Raw genomic sequence first — 22,450 nt, forward strand, 5'->3', positions numbered from 1 at the left:
ATGTGGCTATGTGATTAAGTTCAGGACAGTGAAATATAAGTAAGGGGTGCAATTTGCTTGGATATGTCCTTAAAGAGAACGAACATCTCTTTCTCTTTCTTCTCTCTTTTGTTGTCTGGACTGCAGATGTAATGGCTGGAGTCGAAGCAGCCATTTTGGACTCAGACGTGAACTTAAGAATGGAAGCTATACAGGGTGTAGCAACAATACAGTAAGGGTTCGAGACATATTGGAACATCATCCCAGCCATGTACTACTTATCCAGACTTTTATATGAAAGAGAAATATATAACTATCTTATTTAAATCACTGTTATAGTAGGTTTTCTGTCACTTTTAGGCAAACTTAATCCTAACTAACACAGAAAGTTTTATCTCTTGTCCCATAGCACCAGGTTATATGCCAGAAATACTAAAGCTGTGTTGCAGGGCTACCTGCAAGTTTATTTCCTAGTGGAGGTGGGAGAGGATGAGAGAAGAGAGGCACTTTTGCAGTGACTAAGGCTCTTATTTCAAAGACTAGATGGCAAACATTTTTTTCATATTGGATGTTTGTGAGTTTTAGATTTTACTAGAAGCTTCAGACTGGTTATTCTGGTTCGAGCTCTGACTCTCAAATTCTGTGCTTTAACAGGGCTAAATATTGGTGGGCGTGGCCACCATGTTACTTCCCTCAGCCTCAGTTTCCCCATCTGTGTGTTAGATGGAGAACTCTCCTGGGCTAGCCCTCCCTGGGCTGATGTTCTGCAGCTCCTTCCGAGACTAGGTCCCCCACCACGCCGGCACTAGAAAGGCTAGGGCTCGATCTGAACAGTGCCTGTGTCCCTGCTGGCTGCATTCATTCATTCATTCATTCATTCACTGCCTCTTTATCAAGCACTTGCTGGGTACCAGGCCAGGTTTGCGATGACCACTGCCCACTGGAGGTCTTGAGTGGTCACTTTGCCTCTCTGCTTGGCCTTGGGCAAGGTTTGTCCTGATGTGGCTGGGTCTGGACTTCCCCATTCCAGGGATAGTACAGGCTCATTTGGAGCCTGTAAGAGCTTGCTCTGAGGTGCCCTCCCACAGCCCAACATCACGCCTGGGCATGGAGGGGTCCTTGGAGCTGCGTCCAAGAGGCCCATGGTGTGACCAGGGATTGAGCAGGGTGGGCTCTCTTGAGATGCTGAGCAAGTACCCCTTGAAGAGGTTTGAAAGACAGTCAGCGGTCTTCTTTCTACAGGGCAAAGCAGGCCTCATCCCTAACTCTAGCATCGTCAGATGTCAGAGATCGGTTTTGCTCTGTAGACCCCCTAATCCAGCCCCTGCTCACAGATGAGTCTGTGGCTAAGAGAGGGGAACTGGCTGGCCTGAGGTCTCATAGCTGGACCCAGGCTCTTCCCAAGGTTCTGTGCAAATTACTAGGCCACTCCCATGCTTGAGGTACCAGAGATGGAAGGCCCGGGCACTTCGGCCTTCACTGGCTGCCCCTCCCTCCAGCCTCTGGAAAGTACCGAGCTCTTCCCTGCCTCAGGGATTAAGCACACATGCCCCACCTCTACCTCCTGCAAAAAGCCTTCCAGGCTATCAAGCCTGTAAGGCTGTTGCATACAGTTGTACAGGTTTTTCACTGCACAAAAGCACCTGGCTGAGAGAGAGGCAAAAGAGGCGACAGAAATTTCGTTCTCTTTCCAAGCTGTGTTTGATGTCAGGTGTGCGTGTGGGGAAGGTGAGGGGTTGCTGCAGGCTCGGTGTGCCTGACGTTTGCACTCTGCGTGGATGGGGTGGGTGGGATGCGCAGGAGAGGGGACCAACCAGCAGAGGCTCTTAGGCTATATCCTGAAGGCCAAGAGATTGAAACAAGTTTGTTCCTACGTTTTAAAAACTGATATATGTATTAGTTTCCTAGGACCACTATAAAAAGGTAGCACAAACTGGAACACTTAAACGACAGAAATTTATCCTCTCACAGTTCTGGTGGCTGGGAGTCCGAAGACAATGTGGCAGCTGGGCCGTGTTCCGTCTGAGACTCTGGGCGGAATCCTTCTTTGCCTCCTCCCCAGGCAATCAATCCTTAGGTCTCCTTGTCTTGCAGCTGCATCACCCCGTCTCTGCCTCCACTGTCACATGACTGTCTTCTCCCTGTGTGTCTGTCTCTTAGTTTCTTCTCTTCTTATAAGGACACCCGTCATATTGGATTAGGGCCCGCCCTACTCAGGCATGACCTCATTTTAACTAATTACATCTGCAAGGACCCTATTTCCATATAAGGTCACATTCTGAGGTCCTGGGGGTTAAGACTTAAACATATCTTTTCGGGAGACATAATTCAACCCACAACAAGCTAAAATTTACATAGACTAAAATTCACCCTTCCGAGTGTACAGTTCTACCCATTTTGGCAAACAGAGACGGTTGTGTCACTACCACCACCATCAAGGTTTAGAACAGTTCCGCCCCGCTCCAAAATCCCCCTGTGCCCTTTGTAAGTCAGCCCCAAACCCTGGCAATCACTCATTCCTTCTTCGTCCTTACGTTCTGCCATGCGAATGCTGCCTTGCGGATCTGGCTCCTTTCACTTAGCTAAACGCCACAGGGATCCGTGTGTGTGGCGCGTCTCAGTGTGGTGCGATGCATCGCAGTTTGTTTATCCGTTCATCTGCGGAGGCACATTTGGGTTGTTTCCAGTTTTGGGCGATTACTACAGACGTTTGTGTGTAGGGTATAGATTTTTGCGTAGGGAACCACAGGGGCTGGCTTGCATTCAGGTCGCCGTGTGAAGAAGGGCATGGGGTGAGGGGGTCACGTGGGGAGGCCGGAAGGAGGCTACTGCAAGAGTCTGGGCAGACGGTGATGGTGGCCTGGACTAGGGTCTTGGCAATGGGGACGGGGAGAAGTGAGCCCGCTGGGGTACATCCGAGGCAGAGGGGACAGAAGCACATGCTGGGTTGGGTGTGGGCCATAGTAGCAAGGAGGCCACCTTTGTTGCCTCCTGCTCGCTCGCCCTCCATCTCCCCAGGCTCCCCAGGATGGCTACCGTGTCTCCGTATGGCTCTCTGGACATGTGGACGTTGGGAGGTGGAACAGTACAGCGTAGTGGTTAGGGATGTGGGCCCCGGAGCAAACTGTCAAGGGCGCACACTGCGCTCCCTGCCTCAGTGTGCTCATCTGTAAAACAGGGACGCTGATAATTCCTAACTCATAAAGCTATTGTATTACACTAGTCCATGTAAGGAGCTTGAACAGTCTGACACGTACTTGGTGTTTGGCCATGATCCACGATGCTGCGAAGGGCTCCCCGCTCCACGCCCTCTCGTCTACTCCACTCGCCCCTTTAGCCGTGAGCCAGTTTGCGGGGCCTCTTATGGCTCTGCGGGGCTGTGGATGCACCCTGATTGGACCCCCGTCCCAGGCCTACCCTCCCTGGCTGAGAGACCTTGAGCTGGCTCCTTGCCCCGTTTGATCATTGCTTCCTCCGTTCTCATGGAGCAGAGATATGGAGTCCCACTGTGTGCCAGGCTCTGAGCGGAGCAGCATGTGGTACAGCAGCCCACACACAGTAGGCTCTTCATGACTGCGTGACCTGCTCATGATGCAGTGAAGGGAGGCCCAGGTGAGTGGCTCTCAGGACACCCCCAGATTTGTGGGCTGGTAGATAGAGGCTCCCCTATCTACCACAAATATCATCCTTCCCTTTCCCTCCAAAATATATCTTCTGCCTTTGATAAGAACTAACCGAGGTGGCAGCCCAAGCAGCATCAGCAGCTAACCGGTCATTGGTGAGCTGGGCTCCACGGGGAGAGGTGTTGAGGGTCCTGGTTAAATGTCCGGAAGCTCCCAGTGTCTGATGGAGAGCCTCACTCTGAGACCAGGATTCATGTACAGGTGGCCATGATTGGTGCCAGCCTAATGAAGGGACCGTCATTATCTACAGATTCAGTATTTGCAAATTTGTCTATTCGATAACATTTATTTGTTACCCCAAATCGTAGTGCTTCAGGAGTCATTTGCAGACATGGCAGAGTGATAAAAAATTTGAATCTTCTGACATGCACCTGAGGCCACGGAAGGCCCCCCACGATCAGGGACAGAGCCAGGACCCGAATCCAATTTATCTGAGTCTAGAGCCTTTGTCCTTAGGCCCAGAACTCCCTGTGTTGCACCCCAAGGTTGCAGGGCCCCGCCGCTCCCCTGATCCAGGTACGCCGGCATCCTGGGACCCTCCCCTAACCTTCTGAGTGCCACTGAGGGGGTGACATCCCACCCCGTCCCTTGTTTCTCCTTTGTCTTCTGCTGGCCGAGTCCCTCCCTAGAGCCCCTGTGCCTGGAGTCTCTGGGAGACGTTTTAACCTGGGTGGGAGGAGCACGCCTGTCACGCCTCAACGCTGCTCCTGACAGCTCCTTACTCTCTCCTGATGCCGCCCAAAGTTAATGAGCCAGCGTCCTCCAGCCTCTCGCTCTTGAAAACATAGCACCAGTGCTTCCTTCACGCTAGGGCCTGAGTGTACACTGTAGAGTCTGACGGGGCAGGAGACATCCATGGTAACAGGGAACAAAAACCTAAAAGGGACGCTGCCCCGAGCGTGGGATTTCAGGCAGGGGCGGGCGCCCACCTTGGTTTGTGAGGCGGGCCTGGGCCCAGGAGGCTGCCCCTGACAAGCAGTGTGTGCGCATGACGGCTCATCCCCCAGTGGAGGAAATGTGGTCACCACAACTGTTAGGTGGGTTGCAGGGTGACTCAGTGTCACCAGGGGTGGGAGGAGTGTGACACTGCAGTAGTTTCCTGCAAGGTGCAAGTCGAGCCTGGCGTCCGCAGCCTGTGCCCAGGGGAGGGCCGCTGCCAGGAACCGCACTTCGCGTGGCCCCTGAGCCGGCTCTCTGCCTGACCCCCAGCTCCAGTTTAGAAATGGGGGTTCACTTTGTCAAAGCACGCCCCACACAGCTATTGTCATGCGTTACCTTTCCAGCCACCCTCTGAAGTAGTGGGCTGTGAGCGTCGTTCCGAGAGCACTGAGGCCCAGAGAAGGAGGGACACTTGCCCAAGGACACACAGCAAGCCTGTGGAAGAGGTTAGCATAGACCTTGGCTCCCTTGCCAGGGCAAAGCATCTTCTGACCAGTCGGAGATGCCCAGGATGAATAACATCCACGTTGACCATGTATCCAGCCACGGTTAAGCTCCTCGCGACAACCCTCTGGGGCCTGTACTGGTCTCAGTCTCATTTCGCAGACACTGAGAGGCCAGGCTCGGAGTGGAAGTCAGGCCCCCAGATGCCAAGGGCAAGGAAAAGAGAAACGTGAGCAGGGATCCAGCAGGAGGGGCCGGAGTGAGGGCACGGAGGCCCCTTGCCTCCCCTGCAGGGGTGAGTCACGTCCACCACGAGGCTGCTGCTCTCCCCTCTCGCCTGTCCCTCTTCAGCCGCAGCGTCAGGTGGGGAGGAGAGAGCTGTGGTCTCCTTCCCTTTTCTCCCAGACGATGGGGAACCACTGAGTGAGCAACAGGCAGGGCCAGAGGCTGGGGTCACAGTGGGACATGTGGGCTGCCACAGTCACGGGTGCTCCTGGAGGGAGGGAGGCCAGTTGGGACAAGGGACACTTCTCCCCAGAGGCCTCTGAGCCTTCTGTTTCTGAGCCTGGGCCATCCCTGGGGAAGAGAAGGCAGCAGCAGCGGAAGGAAAGTGGGCAAGGCCTCCGGGGGCCCTGCAGAGTGAAGCCCAGGGAGTACCGGGCTGGGGTCCACGCACAAAAGCCAAAAGCCCAACCTGAAAAGGGCCTTGACCTGCAGCCAGCCTCGTGGGGCAGCTCCTGAGAGGAATTGCGTACAAGCACCAGACCAGACGAGCCAGAGCAGAACCTCCTTTCCCAGAGTGATGGCTGATGGCGATGAGACTCTGTGCACCTACAGTTTTCCTTTTATCTTATTTCTTTTATTCTTTCTTCCTAATTAAAAACAAGCCCCACACAGAGTACACGAATTCACACACGCCACAAAGATCGAAACGATATAAAATGTAATGTACTGGATGACGTAGTGCGTTAGCCACGAGCCGCACGTAGCTATTTCACAAAGCGAATTACTTAAAATGAAGTAACAGCCGCACTAGCCATGTTTCAAGCGCTCCGCGGCCACGGGCAGCTAATGGTGACCGCACTGGATAGTGCAGACATAACACATTTGCATCATGGCACACGGTTCTTTTGGACACCACAGACTAGATCATAAATTGGGAAAAGCTTACCAGCTGAAAAATAATTTTGGGAATCAGTCTGATTCCTTTGGTCTTGTTTTATGTATTTACGTCTGTCTGGTTTCCACTTCTCCTTACACACAATCCTGTCTGATCCGCCCAGCTACTTGTCCCTATGGGTGTGAGGGTGGTTTTTCCCCTTTTTTTCCAGATGAGGAAACTGAGGTCAGAGAAGGTAAATGGGCCGCAGGTAAGGGGATCTTTGGAAAAAGGTTTGCTCCCTAGGGACGGAGGTCCTTCTCCCTTGGTTTGTCCGGGGTGGCTGAGGTACAGCCAGACGGGGGCTACCGTGATCTTGGAAGCTCCAGCAATTTCCATCATGTTGTCCGTGAGGGAGAGACCCAGACACACAAATCGAAGACTTGCTCCTAGACATCTATTCTTCCATTTTTATTGTTTCCCCTGTCATGGTCACCCATTATTTTCTGATTTTCATAATAGTACACACTCCGTGTAAAAGTTTGGAATGTACGGGCTGTAAAGGAGGAGAAAGAAACTACTTACTCCCAAAATGAACCACCACTGTTGGACCCACTGACATCCCCCGCTGGCAGAGCAGGAGCGTTCCGGTTTCTCCACGTACCGCGTGTCCTCCCCCGTCCTCGGTGGTATCAGTCGTCGTGAGAGCCATTCTCATGGGCTCTTGCCGTTTTACTTACAGATTCCCTGCTTCCTCATGCAGTTGAGAATCTTCTCGTACGCTTGCCGTTCATTTGGATATCCTCTGTGTGATGGGCCAGTTCAAGACTCTTGCCCGTTTTTCTATTTGTTCTCTTGTCTTTTCCTTATTGGTGTGTAGAAGTTCCGTGTATAGTCTGGGTCTGAGCCCTTTGTTGGTTATGTGTGTTACAAATGTCTTCTCCCACTCAGGCCTTGACTTTCATTCTCTGAATGGTGTCTGGAGGAATTTTTGATGCAGATAAATTATCCATCTTCTTTTAAGGGTGTGTGTGTGTGTGTGTGTGTGTGTGTGTGTGTGTGTGTACTTAAACAGAAGACTCTCTCTTCCATCAGATTATGAAGATATTCTTTATTTTCTTCTAAAAGCCTTTTTGTTTTGCTTTTCACATTTACATCAGGACAGAGTCTTCCTGGAGCAGATTTTTGAATAAGTTGTGGAAAAGGGGTCAAGTTTGTTTTTTTCCCATGTGGATACCCAGTTGTCTCAGCACAGTATGTTGCAAAGACTGTCCATCCCTCAACGTCCTGCTGTGACCACACATAAATCAAGTGACTATTTCTGGACTATTCTAGTCCAGTGACCTACATGTCTGTCCCTGTACCAATACCACACCATCTTAATCACTGTAGCTTTATAGCAAGACTTAATATCCGGCAGACCAAATCCTACCCCCTTCTTCACGTGCATCTTGGACATTCTTAGCCCTTTGCACCTCCATGTGCCTCTTCACAGAACACCTTTGGGATTTTCATTGAACTGATTCTGTAGACCAGTTTGTATAGAGTTCATACCTGGACAGTATTAAGTCTTCTACTCCATGAACAAGATCTACCCTTCCATTCCTTTAATGTCATATTGTATGTTTGTATTGTTTAATGTGTACTCTTATAAGCAGGCATCTGGAGGGATTTGGCAGAGTGGTTAAGAACATGAACTCAGAGACTGACAGGGTTCAAATCCCAGCTCTGCCACTTACTAATTCTGCAGCCTTAATGATCGGTTTAGCTTCTCTGGGTCTCAGTTCCCTCCCCACCCCCCACCCTGTAAAATAAGAATGATAACCAGAGTTATCTCATAGGGTCGTTTTACAGGATGAACTTAGTTAATAGATGCAAAGCAGAGCAATGCCTAGCACTGAGGAAGTTCTGGAAACATTATTAATTTATTTTGAGTAGGTAATACATTCACAGGATTCAAGATAAAAATATAACTAAAGATAAAAGACATACACTGGAAAAGTTTTCCCAACTTTGTCCCCCATGTGCCTCTTCCCATGCCTGCCCCACTAGTTACTAGTTTCTTGTGTCTTCTTTATGCAAATACAAGTAATTATTCTTTTTTTTTTCCCCAACAAGGGAGCAGAGTGTGCTTCCTGTTCTGTACTTTTGTCACTTAATCGCATATCCTGGAATCCTTCCATGTCAGCGCACAGGGAACTTTCTCTTTCTTTTCTTTTTCTTTAGCAGTTATACCTAGTATCCATTTATTTACCTGATCCCTTTATGATGTACATTTAGGTTGTTTCCAATCTTTTCCCCATGAAGGACAGTCCTCCAATGAACCCAGTGAGTGCTTTTGTCCATGCATCATTTTGACAAGTGCAACTATATCTTTACAGATCTATTATCCCAGAGTACAGATTAGATTGAACATCTAAAATTGCTTTTTTTTTTTGTAGGCCAAAAATGGTTGAATATTGACATTTTCATATAGTACTAATATTTCCTGAACCACTCAATCATTAAAAAATTTTTAATGAATGCCTATTTTGTACTCGGCCTGGGTACACAACAGTAGACATGACTAACACTGGAACATAGAGTTAGGACAGGGGAAGAGACAGGCATGTGACAAGTGGTATTGTTTACCATTTGATTTTTTCCAGTTTTGGACGACTGCAAGTCACATTGCAGTGAACATCTTTGTCCATTAAACTTTATTTGCATTTTACAAAAATATCTCTTTGAGAGAGATTCTAGAAGGGAAATGACTTACAATGTACAATCTTTGCCAAGACAAGAAAGAGTTCTCCAGATCTGCTGGTACAGAACCCAGCTCACTTCCACATCTGAAATGTCCTTAACGAGACCCTTTCTTTTTCAAAGTTCCAAATTGTTTTTTTTATTATTATTATTATTATTATTATTTTTTGCATAAGTGATAGAGGCACGTGGTTCAAATTCATATGGCACAAAAGGATGTAAGGTGAAGAGCCTTCCTACCACCCTTGCCCATCAGCCTCCAGTCTCCCACTCCCCGAGGCACCTACTTGGTCCTTGCAGAGATGGCCTCAGCTCATCTCAATGTACCTGTGTCACGTATGTGCACGGGGCCTGCCTGCTGCCCTTGATGACCTGGGTTCTTGTGTCCCTGCTGCCTCCAGCTTCAGTCCTGGCCAGAAACTGGTCCCCCAAATCCTGGCTTCCACAGTAGCCATCTCCATGTTCAATGAAGTTTCTAAGAATTTTTGGCGGGGGAGGGGATGGGTAGGGGAGGGAAATGTCAGCTGCTCTTCCACTATATATGACTATTATTGTAATTATCATTATGATAAGTCTAGAGTAGTGCCTGGCACATAGTATATGCGCAATCCATACTTACTGGATGAACGAATGAATACTAATAACATCACTGAATGTTTGCTATATGTAGGGCACTATCCTGAACTCTTAACAGCAATCCCACGAGATGGTAGTGCTTATATTTCCCATTGTATTTCTTTATTTATTTTAAAAAATTATTTATTTTTTATGGTGACGCTGGTTAACGAAATCCAATAATTTTCAGCTGTCTTATATTTTCCATTTTAAATGAAAGGGAATCAAGGCAAAGAGAGGTTTAGTCACTTGCCAAGGTGACTAAGCTGGGATTCTAACCCAGGTCGTCTGGTTCCCAAGCCCATGCTTAAGCCACCAGTCGACACAGCCCTCGCCATCGCCGTCACTCAGGGCCTGATCACACATAGCACTGGGGACAGCTTTACCAGCAGCTATGAGCTGGGTCTTGATGGGCGTAAACAGCCCTAACCTAGGACTGGTGTTAGGGAGAAGCGGCCCGCGGCATGGGCAGGCAGTCAGGTTAGGTTGGATTCAAGGGGCTGGCTGACACAAGGAAAGAGTCTGGGACCCGTGAGCCAGGAGAGGTTACAGAAGGTGGAGCAACTCAGCCCAGGTTCGTAAGAGGCTGTGGGCATCCGGGGTGCTCGAGAGCATAGAGCGGCCAGGGCCAGAGGGCAGGCACAGGGAAGCTGTGAGCCAGCAATCAGCAGACTGAGAAATGGGGCCTGGGGCCAGGCCTGGCTCAGAAGGGCCCATAGCACCGAGGCTGGGTGGCTCCCACAGGCTCCACCAGGATCCCAGTGGGGCTCAGTGTGGGCTGCTAGAACCCCTAGGGGACACTGGAGCACCCAGCAGTCAGCCTGGAAGGCAGGGCTAGGAGTTGGGCAGTGCCTGACATGAACCCAGAAGCAGCAGGCCTGCAGCACACACAGGTGTGGAAAGTTTGAAGGCCTTTGACCTGCTAGACCCCTTGATGTGGGCTGTGACGTGCAAACTGTGACAGCCTGACCTGTTCTTAGCACTTCCGGCGTCCGGAAGACCTGCTTAAGCTGACTTCCCTTCTAGAGGCTGTGGGCAGGGACCCACAGAGCCTAGTCCTGGGTGCCCTGAGACCAGCACCCCAAGGGTCAGAGGCCTTAAGCTGCCCCTCTGTGCCCCAGCTCATCATAGAAGGCCTTTTGGTTTCTGGATGAGGTGAAACTCGGGGAACTTTGTCGCAACAAGATATTCCCAACGCTGTCCTTGGAGCTCCAAGTGTCTGTGGGGACCCACCAAGGCCTCGTGCAGATATTTAGCCTGTGGAACTGGACGGGGGGCATTCGCCACATATTTGCCATTATACGTGTGAGAGAGTCTGATTCTGAAACTGGCTGCTTCTCTTCCATCCCCACGTGACCACCATGGTCAGCCTGGAGCTGTGTTTTTTGTCCTGAGTCTAGAAAAGACTGGGCCAGAGGTGGAACCAGGCAGCCGCGGTGGCTCAGCTTCCACACATCCAAGAAAAAGCATCTGGTGGATAGGAAGCCACAGAGAAGCTGGCTTGGCTGCCTGCCTGCCTTCTCTCAGGCTCTCCACTGGGGCAGAGCCAACCTGGCTTGGAAGAGAAGCCTTCAGGTGGCATCCAGCCAAGAGTCAGTTGAGTTACAGAATCATGGAATTCAGAGCGCTAGAAGGAACCTTAGTCCTTGATCTGATCCATGCTCCGTAATGAGGAGCCCAGATTCTGCCTCTCTCTACTCCGGAGCCCGTGGCAGACATCAGCAGTAGATCCTAACATTCTTCCTCTGCCGAGGCTTCAGCATAAACATCTAGGCAGCTGCTGCCAAGCAGCGGGGCTCACATGGAAATTCAACCTACTTGCCATCCCAGATCTTGCCCAACCTTCTCATTTTACTGAAGAGGTTGCTAAACCTAGAGAGGGAAGGTGAGTTGCCCAAGGTCATGTAGCGAACGACAAAACTGGCCACGGTCTCTTGAGGCTGAGCTCAGTGCCCTTTCCTTTACGTGATACCCGTTCTGATGCATACTGCATTTCTGATGCCACTACTCACCTCATAAAATCTCCTCTCCCTTCATTTCCACGATGTGATCCCAACCTCAGCATCCAACAACTAAGTATTGGGATGGTAGAGAGGACTCGCATAGGGGGACATTAGAAGTAGAGGGCAGCCTTAAAATGCCAATGGCGTGCCGCAGCTGGTAGGCTCGCAAAGACCTATTGTTACATATTCAGGAATTTTGCAAGCTATTTGTTAAATCATCGATAGCTGATTTAACAAATAGTGGGAGTGTTGATGCCAAGGGAATCGATAATCACTACACGTCAGGACTTTTTTTTTTTTACTAGCACACCACTAATCCAAACCAAATGTTCCAACGGGTCTTTGGGTGAGCTGGCCCGCATCCAAACATTCCCAGGTCCTCCTCCCTTGCCAGCGAACTCCTTCCTTTCCCTACCCTGGGATCTAATGAGCCTCGGCTTCCTCCATGAACGGTCCCCGAGCCCTCCAGCTCATCTAGCTGTTACCATTTGTTAAGTGTCAGCGGCGTCTGGGTTCTTCCCTGACGCTGTTCCACTGGATCCTCACATGAGCTTTGATGTAGGTGGCAGTCTCCCAGTTTACAGAAGGGGACACTGAGGCACAGAGGGGTGCAGTGGCTGGACTTTGTTCATCATACAGGACCCGGGGAAGCGGAGTTCTCCCGGCCCCAGATGCCTGCTGCTGGTGTGGTCTACCCCTGCCAGCATCTTTATCTGCAATGAGGAACACCAGGGAATCGCTCCCTCTGCCATCAGCTGCTACTCCTGTCCTGTGGCTGCCATAGGTCAGAGAAATGGCACCCGCGACTTTCTCTGGCTTGGCTCCGCTGTCAGAGGATCTTCCTAAAAGTCCCCCGGGGCCTGATTCTTTGGATGGACTCATCTTGGTTACCTTCCAATGCTGTTCTCAGGCTCCAGAACTGACTCTGAAACACCAAGAAAAGAATAGCTGGAGTCATTGCACTAGAAGCAGGAAGAGGCCTACGTGCCCGGAGACCACCCTGACTCTGTCTCCCCAGCTTGTGACATGCTCTGGGACCTGGGGGGAAGGCATGTGCACGTGGGTGTTTTGTTTTGTTTTTTAATTGAATATTTCAAGCATAGTGAAATCTAGGGGGAAACTTAGCAATGCCCTGAGTACCTACAATTCAGCTTTATTAAATCCTATCATTTTGCCATACTGCTTCAGATCTTTTAAAAATAAATAAATCATTATAGACCTGGCCGAACCTTCCGTCACACCCCTCCTTGATCCCATTTTCCTCCTCCCCACTCAGAGGTGAACGCCACCCTGAATTTCGTGTGTGTGCATCCATGAACAAGATGCAGAACTGGTGTGTATGTTTTTACACTTGATGTAAATGTTTTTCGTTCCTTCTGCAATTTGCTTATTGCACTCAACACTAGATTTTTTGTTTGTTTGATTTAAAAAGCTTTTTCTTTTAGCTTTTGACATAATTTCAGACTCACAGAAAAGTGACAGGAATAGTCCAATGAATTCCTGTATGTGCACGCCACCCAGATTCACCAAATATTAACATTTTGTCTCATCTGCTTGTTTTCTCTCTCTCTCTCTCTCTCTCTTTTATTTTTTCTCTGAACCTTGTGAGAAGAAGTAGCAGACACTGTGCCTCTTTACTCCCATATATATCAGTTAGGATGTCTCAAACACAAGGACATTCGTGTACTAAAGTCAGTGCAAGGATCAAAATCAGGAAATTAGCATTTGTGCAATAAACAAGGTTTTGAGATTTAACTGTGTAGAGTGGGTTCCTGCCCTTTAGCAGCTGGGTGCTAGTCCAGGGTGAATGAGTCACGACTGACTTACGCATTCCCTTATGGATGGACATTGGTTGTTCCCGTATGCTCCTCAGTGTAAACGCTGCTGCCGTGGCCATCATCACTGTCCCCTTAGGCCCCTGTGCATCCTAGGAGTGGGGCTGCTGGGGCCTGGGCTGCGGCATCCTCGTCACTTTCAGATTTTGACAGATCGCCTTCAGAGCAGGTACAACTGTTTCCATTCTCAGGGGTGCTATACCCGCCCCGCCCCCATGCTCCAGTGGCTTTTAGGGAGAGCAATAGGTTCTCACCTAGCTCAGGCCATTTCTCACGTTGTTGCCATAGCAACGGGTGTTCCTGACAGAAACCGGGCATGACCACATACATGGTTACCCCAGCCAGAATAACCACCTATTTGAGGTATTTTTATGTGCCAGACGCTGCCTGACACACGTGGCAGGCATTACCAGCTCCACTGTCCAGATGAGAAAGTGAGGCCTACAGAGGTTAAATAGCTCGCCCTAGGTCACACGGCCAGGACGTGGCAGGGGTTCCAAAGGAGGCCGTGTGAGTCCTAGTTCTTTATCTTTGGGCCGCGCAGATGGTGTGAAATAAGCGCCAAGGCTCTGATTGTGCGTTCGCAGTGAGAGGGCGTTTGCTGAGAGGTCGATGTCTCTTCCTGTGACATCCCACACCTCCCCGCTGAACCTGCCCTTGTCTTTCTGGTTCCTTCCTCTCTGTGCAAAGGGAGTCATTTCATTGAGAAGCTATCAGCATGAAGAAAGGAGAGGATGGAGCGTGGGGAGCAACTATGAGTGACTGTCCCCTCACCCGGGAGTGACACGGCAGGGCATGGCCTCGGGGCCTCCAGGATCGGAGTCAAGGAACACTCCTCTCTGGGCCTCTGGACAGTCTTGTCCCAGCTTGAGAAAGAGGTGCCACTTCAAACAGGAGGAGGGGGCTTTGTCTGCTGCTACTCATGCACCTCGTACAGAGTGGTCGGCCTGTCCCGTGGATCACTGAAGCCACGCCCAGCCCCTGCTAGCTGGACAGCCCTGTCAGGCCAGGGACTAGGCCTCTCCATCCCAGTAGACCCCCTTGGTCTTGTTGAAGCTGGGAGGTTGGCCTGCCTGAGGTCAGGATTGTGGCTGGGACAGAGATGACCCTTGCCCAGTCCTCCCCTTCCATACCATACAACCCCCAACCCCCACTCTGCATTCTCGCCAGGTCTGCACAAGGGGACTTCAGCTCTCCTCACGAGGAGGCATCATTGGAACTTACTGAGCTGCTTCCCTGCGGCAGAGAGAGGTGGCCCAAAGCCAGTGCCCTCGTGAGCTGGGACACTTCCATGCCTTCCTTCCAGACAGGCAGCATCCAGTGGGGCCGCGCCCCGCAAGCTGCCACCTCACCACTCAGATCCCACGGTGGGGGGGGGCGTTTTTAGTCAGCGGAGATTCCCTCTTCTCACCCAGATTTCATAGGCCTGTGCGGGGGACGCAGGTCCCAGGCCAGGGAGCCGTGGACACGCCATGTCAGTTTACTTCCGTCAGGGAGCTGGTGAGAAATCTCCCAGATGAACTGGATGCTGAGGCCAGGCCTGGTCCCTGCAGCCCCAGGCCAGGGTTCTCCCGAGTGTCTGACCACATGGCAGCTGGGAAGGGCAGCCGGGGTGTCAGAGGCTGTCAGGGCTACTGGCTAGAGCTGTGTGCTCTACTCCCCAGGAGCAGAAGGAAAACTAGCTGTGGACCGATCTCTCTCCCCGCTGGACTTGCTCTAAAGTTTCTGAGGCTCATCATTTTGTGCCAACAGTGCCAGTAATACCCAAGCTACCTTTGCGGCGCCCTCGGCTGGAGTTTGGCTGCTGAGAGGGAGGCCGTGCGTGTTGGGGTCGCCTGCTCTGCCAGCAGATGACATACCCCGTGCCATGTGGGCTCAGTGACAGTCCCCGGGAGTCAGGGCTGACATGGCCAGGCTGTTCAATAACAGTAATCGTGGCAGTAAAACAAGCCAGTCACAGTGCTGGCTCCGGGGGTCCCCACCTTTGCCATCCTGCTTGAGCCTGACAGCCCAGCCCTGAGCTCCATCATCAGCACAGGCATGTTACAGTCACAAGTCAGCATCCAGAGAGCTCGAGTCGCCCGAGGCCCAAAGTCAGCAGGGATGCAGGGTTAGGGGGCAGCTGCCTGGCTTCATTACGCTTCTTTGGCCTGGTCAGAGCAGGTGGCCGTGTCACTTTGTCCTTCAGGACTCTGTCGCTGCCGTGACCAGAGCAAGGCCCAAACTCCCCCAGGCTCAGCTGCTCCTTCTCTGACTTCTCGATCTGGCTGCGGCCCTTGGCACTTAGAGATTCCTCTCCAATCCTCAGATCCATGTGGCTGCCAAGTCACCACTTAGGGGCCGTGTGCAAGGCTTTGTTACTTCTGCGCCGGCCCACCCAGGGAGAAAGAAGAACAGTGAAACAGCTGGACAACTCCTAGAAAGCCACATCTTAAGAGCCTTTGGTTTAGTCTGAGTAGCTCGGATTGGCCTCCAGGGCACTCGTCATCGTAAAGTTTCTGTGACAACTCCAGTTCTTATTGGTCTTTTCACCAGCACTAGCTGGGCTCAGATCCTCCAAGTGATGTGTTTCTGTGCCAAAAAAATTGACATCTTTCATGTCAAGCCATGTGGTTCCCAGGAACTTGAACTTATGGGTTATCTCTGGGGCCAGATGTTATCTTGGGTATATAAGCTGAGTGCAACACACAGACGTGTACCCCAGTCACTCTAATCAAATAGGCAAATCAAATCTAAAATCAAGGCTACGAAGTGGGAGAATCGTAGCAGAAGAGGAAAAGAAGAATTTCGACTAGAAAAACAATAGTTAACATTTACTAGGTACTCGACGCACATCTCATTGAATTTTCCCAGTAACCTGATTAGGTAAGGATTATTATTATATTTTTACAAATGCTTAAACTGAAGCCCAGAGAAGTAAAGTAACTGGCCAGAGATCACCGAGCCTGGATTCAAATGTAGAGCTTCTAGAACAGCAGGCAGGCTTCTTCTGACCGGGCCTTCAGGGGTGGGAAGAGCTTCATACCCAGTAGATTTCCGTAACAAGTTTTTACCATACAAAAAAAATTGAAAGAATTTCTCAGTGAACATTCATATACCTACCACTTACACTTAACATTTTTGTATATTTGCTTTATTACATATCTATCTTTCCTTCTATCTATCCATGAATTCATCTGATTCTTTCTATTTTTTATTTTTTTCACGTTTCGAAGAAAGTTTTCGGGGGCCTCTTGTATATATTAGCATGCATATCATTAACTACAGTTCAATATTTATGGTTTTTTTTCATTATTTATGGTAACATTGACATATGATAAAATGTAAGTACACATATCTAAGTGTACCATTTGAACTTCATATAAATGGATTCGTACAGTACGTAATTTTTGCAACTGGCTTATTTCACCCAGCATAATATTTTGAGGTTCATCCATAATGGTCGTGTGTATCCGTAGTTCCTGTTTATTGCTACTATTCCATTGTGTGAGGGACCACTGTCTGTTCATCCATTCTCCTACCGATGGGCCCCTGGACCAGTGTGGGGCTATTATGAGTAAAGCTGCTAAGAACATTCACGTATGGGTCTTTCTGTGGACATACACTTTCATTTCTCTGGGGTTTATACCCAGGTGTGAAATGGCTGGGCCAGAGGGGAGGCATATGTTTAGGTCTATTAAAAAATACTGCCTTTTTCCAAAGTGGTCGTACCAATTTACATTCTCACCAGCAATGCACGAGAGTTCCCATTGCTTCCGTCCTCATCCTGTAATGCTGGCACGCTTTTCACTTTAGCCATGCTAGTGGTTGGGTCGTGGTATCTCATGCGGTTTTAATTTGCATTTCCCTAATGACTAATCATGTTAATTACTCTCTCACCTGCTTAGTGGCCTTGTGTATGTCTTCTTCTTTGAGGAATCTTCAAATCGTGTGCCCATTTTAAGGCTCCAGAATGCTTACAGGGACGCCTGCCCTGCCCCTCTCTGCCCTCACCTGGATGCCCCAGGCTTCCTCAAGGCTGCTCCTGGGCCGATAACTCAAGGCCTTAACCATTCTGTATGTCTGGAATCTCTTCTAGCACATCACCATCTAATGTACTCTAGGTCACTCATTCACCTCGTCCATCACCTGACTCCTCCCCTAGAAGTTTTTTTGGTTTTGTTTTTTTGTTTATTTTTTAACGATTTTGTTCTAACCCAGGGCCTAGAATAACATCTGGCACCTGCAGACCCTCAGAACATATTCATAGTATGAACGAATGTAAGGCAAACCCCCTCATTTCTCCCAGAGCCTGGTGGTTAGATCATGGCTTTGGTTCTGGAAAAGAAAACAAGACCCTCATCCCAAAAGCCCAGGTGCCATCTAGAGCCACCAGCAAATGACGGAGTCTTCCAGGCCACCCCCTGCCTATTACACAGATGAGGAAACTGAGACCCTGAGTGGGAATGGACCTGCCCAGGTGTAAGCCTACTTAGTGGCAGAGGAATTGAGAACTGATGCCATTAGAATCACGACTGGCCCCTGGGGAAGGCCCCAGGCCAAGCCAGGAGACTTGAGGATGTTCGCAAAGCCTTTTGGTGCAGAAGACATTTTTGGTTTTCAAGGGGGCTTAGAGGAACCTGATGGGCTCCAGAGTGCTTATTTTCTGGGTAATTCTGGCCTCTATCGATTAAACTTCTTTCCCGGAGGAGATGCTGCGACCACATCTCAGGGCCTAGGAAGAGGTTATGTTAGCATCAGCTGGGCTGGTGCTTCTCAGGCAGAATGCAAACAGACCACACAGTGCACCCCCCCCAACCCCCAACCCCTCCCCACCCCGTTCACTCTTTTTCAGTCAGTGTGGATGGAGGTCGGGTGCAGTGAGCGTGCTGGAGAGGGTCCAGGAGCTCTCAAACTGGACCTCTACTTTAGTTCTGCTGCTTCTTAGGCCTGTGATTCTCCTCTTGCTCCACCCTGATCTGTTACATCCTCATCCTGGGGTGTTTGGGGAGCGGGGAGGGCGGAGAGTGTTGACTGGGACGAGGCACAAGGGAGCCTTCTGGAAATCGTGTCTCGGCACATCTCATAGAAATATAATGCAAGCCGCATACGTAGTTTCACGTTTTCTGGTAGCCACATTAAAAAAGTAAAAAGAAATAGGTGAAATTAATTTTAATAATGTTTTAGTGAACCCAATATATCCAAACTATTACCATCTCAGCATGTGATTAATGTAAAATATTGCTAATGAGCTATTTTACAGTCTCTTTTTTCACATCGAGTCTTTGAACTCCTGTGCGTATATTACACTCGCATCATGCCTCGATTCAGACATTCCACTTTTTAAGTGTTCATTACAGCACTGAACAGCACGATTCTCTATCTTGGGGTGGGTGGTAGTCACACGGGTATAGACATATGTAAAATTTTGTCTAGCTGTGTGCCAGAGGCTTGTGCATGGCACTGTGAGTAAGTTACACTCCCTTTAAAGAGTTTTTTAAAAATCCTCTTCAGAGCTCTGCTCAAATACCCTCGTGTCCCCCTGAAGCCTCCCTGGGCTGGAAAACCTCTACATGCGTCACACTGTGCTTCTGTTACATTCATTCCAGTCTTGTGCTTTGGCTGGTTGTTTCTGTGTATGTCCAAACCATTTTATTATAAGCGCCGTCAGGTGAAGATGGTGATTTGTTCTTTTTTTTTTTTTAAACTCCCCAAAGGGCCACCGGCTTCATAGATGCTAAATAAGTAAGCTCAGTTGAATCGAACCCCCGTTGGCTCTACACCCCTCTCCGCAGGGCTGCAGGATGGGCTGATCATTTGATTCTGTTCCCAGTCTTGTTCCAGACGTTGACAAAGGAGAGGGAGAGGAAGAGGAGGAGGAAGATGGCACGGGGCCGTGTCTGCCGGTCACTCCCAAGAACTGCCTGCCTCGCCGGGGCATCAGCATCCTGGAGAAGCTCATCAAAACGTGCCCCGTGTGGCTGCAGCTGGGCCTGGGCCAGGCAGAGACAGCCAGGATCCTGCACCGGGAAGCAATTGGGGTGAGTCGGGGTCTCTTCATTTCGTGGCCGCTGGGCAGATAACAGCCACAAGGAGCTGCTTAGCACCCCCACCCACGGAAGTGGATCCCGTTTGCTTACCTTTCCTAGGTGTATCAGCTTTTCAACCAGGGTGGTTTTCCCAGGACGCAGGAGCGGGGGATGTGGTGGCAAGGCTGGTTTCTGCTTTGGAGAGCAGGTGTCCCCAATGGAGAGCAGGGCATATGTGGCTGCCATGGGCTTTCTGGACATTTTGAGAACTCAGCCAGGCATCCTGGGACCAGAAAATATCAGAACCCGGGGGACCTGGGAAATCATTTTCTACTCCCCCGTTTTACATGTGAAAACAAGGGGGCGTGTGATGGGGTCGAAAGATTTTTTGGAGTCAGGCTCTGTGAGGTGGGCAAGTGGCTTAAATTTTCTGAGTCTCACTTTTCTCACTTTGAAATGAGACCATTGACAGCATCTTCCTCCCAGTAGTGTAAGCGTTCACTGGAGATGGGTGGGTAGATAAGGAGCAGTGAGTCAGAGCTCACCAAATGCCACCCCACCTCACCCGACCCCACCCCAGCCCACGCATTTTCTCTTACATGCTGCTTCCTTTAAAAAAAAAAAAAAAAAAATTAGTTAATTTGTTTTAATTATAAAGTGATACATATGTGTTCATTGCTTAAAAAAAAAAAAAAAGTCAAGCTGAACAGAAGTGACGAAGTGAAAAGTAAAACATCTTATCAAGGTCTTTGCCAACTGCTTTTCACCTTACCCACTTCCCACAAGTCTTTTTGTGTTTGTTTTTCACAAGGTGAAATTCACGTGACATAACGTTAGCCATTCTAAAGCGCAGGATTGAGTACATTCAGTATTGTGTAGCCACCACCTTTATCTACTTGTAAAATATGTCATCACCAGAATGATAAAACCCCTTGTCCGTAAAGTAGTCACTCCCCTCCCCACTTCCCCGGGCCTCTGGCAGCCATCGTCTGCTCCCAGAAGTCATTTTTGCTAGAATGCATGATGTACCTCTCCAGCCCTTTTCTGTGCAGAGTCCCATATCTGTGACAGCGAGCATTCGCTAAGCACTCACGATGTCCTGGCACTTGTCTAAGTCCTTCACGTGAATTAGCACAATTTATCCTCACAGCAGCCCTCTGGGGTAGGAATTACTATTATGCCCATTTTACAGATGAGGTAACTGAGATACAAAGGAGATACAAAGTTGAGTGACCCATACCAGGTAACACAGCTAGTGCGTGCCCCAGCTGAAATTTGAACCCAGAAGCGGTATGGAATTAAGCCTGAGTGTTATTGCTGCGTTTATTTGACACAGATGGACTTGTATCTTTCAGCCATTGGGCCTTTTTGCTGGTCTCACCTTCAGTGTGGTGTGGGGAACAGTCCAGGCTCATGAACACAAGGGGCTCAGTTGGTCTGTTGTACCTGAAAACTGGAATTGCTAGAACTTACGGGGCCTCCAGCAAAGTCTGAGCCTCCCTTTGCCACAGGCCCCTGCCATAGGGAATGGGGATGGAGAGGCCTGAAGGCCCAGCAGAGCCCTGCCCGAGACCAGGGGAGGCCTCCTTTGGGTAGCGAGAGAGGCGCCCGGTGAGCCAGCCCAGCCTCAGAACCAGGCTGAGCCTGGGGGTCCATAGATGGACTCCAGGGGGTACACAGGGATGTTGTAGACCTCAGGAAAACAAGATGCTATTCTTCCCACCGAAAGGTTTTCAGTTTTGAACGGTCTTAGGGCTTCAGAGCAGATGATGAAACTGTGTAGCAAATAAAATTTAGATTCATGCCAGCAGGCGTGCTGGTCGGCACTCCCAGCCTCAGCCTGGCCGGTCGGTCGTCCACTCCCTATTAGGTTCTGACGGGATCAATCACCTTCCCACCCCTCCTGGGAGGATGCAGCTCAAAAGTGGACCCAAGGGCAAGGTCCACGCAGCAAGGGGGCCATTTTCTGGACCTTTCTTGGTCAAGGAGGGGCATGTCCTGGGCACGTGTATAGCTAGGAGTGGATCAGACAGTGAGGACCTGTGCAGAGAGTAGGCAGGTGGATCTCTGGGGCAAGCTGGGCTGGGTGTAAGCCATGCTCGCTTCGTCAAAGGGTCAGTCCTTTCTTCAAACAGTGTAAGATAAGCCAACTCAAAATAGGCACAGTGGTTTTACATGGAGGATGCTTATTAATGCCAGGCCCTGGTCCAAATGCTGTATGAGCGTCATGTCGTTTAATCCTTGCATTAACCCTTTGGAGCAGACTCTGCTATTCTCCCAGAGAGCGAACGTGAAGCTGAAAAGCGCCCTACTTCGGGCTTCCCCAGAAGCAGACCTAAGACCAGGATCTGAGTGCAAGTGGTTTACTTGGGAGGTAACTCACAGGGGAAACCAGACGGGGAAGGGAAGGCAGCTGATGGAAGGTATGTGACCGTGAATGTTACCCTTGCAGGCAGGTGGAGCTGAATCCTGCTGGGCACCGTGGGAGCCAGTGTAGAATGCATATCTCAGGGTTTTATCACTGAGGGTGCGGGTGCTGGTATCATCCGCCAACTCTTGGCAGCCATTGGTCCAAGGTTTGGGATGTGAGGATTCGTGTTCCAGCACCTCCTCTCTGCCCTGAGTATGAGAAGACCTGACTCTGACCAGAAACAGCCTGTGGGCAAAGAGAATGCTGAGCCATGGGGTGACTGGGCGGACCTCCCGGAGGAAGCAGATGCTAAGCTGGGCTGTTCAGGATGGATGGGCAGGATTTGGATGCCCTGGGGAGCTGAGAGGATCTGTTGGAGATGGCACGGCACAGGCCGAGCCCCTGAAGTGGGCGCGAGCTGGGCTGGGGCACACAGGGACGGAAGGCTGACTGATCACTGGAGGGCAGGACCACGCTTCATTCCTCAACCTCGTGACGCCAGTGTCCATGCAGGCCTGGGCACAGAGGAGGTCCGGCTCTGATTGTTCATTGAACAAGTAAATAGAGGATGGCAGGGAGGGTGGGGCTGGTCCTGGGGAGCTGACGGAGCTAAGCCAGGTTGTTCAGTACCTTCGTGGGACATGAGGCAGAGACCACAGGGCGCGGTTCATTTTCCAGGTGAGCACACGT

The 22,450-nt window shown here is 50.1% G+C and overlaps 1 protein-coding gene across 1 annotated transcript in view; it reads left to right on the forward strand.

Moving 5' to 3' along the window:
* RIN3 (Ras and Rab interactor 3) overlaps positions 1-22,450 on the forward strand; it is a 100,063-nt gene that overhangs the window by 3,227 nt on the left and 74,386 nt on the right. The window contains exon 2 of the mRNA XM_039884056.1: positions 19,155-19,362. Within this exon, the coding sequence (XP_039739990.1) occupies positions 19,155-19,362 (208 nt within the window). The remainder of the gene's footprint in view (positions 1-19,154; positions 19,363-22,450) is intronic.

The sequence above is a fragment of the Pteropus medius genome, unplaced genomic scaffold, assembly GCF_902729225.1.
Source record: "Pteropus medius unplaced genomic scaffold, Ma_sr-lr_union100, whole genome shotgun sequence".
NCBI lineage: Eukaryota > Metazoa > Chordata > Mammalia > Chiroptera > Pteropodidae > Pteropus > Pteropus medius.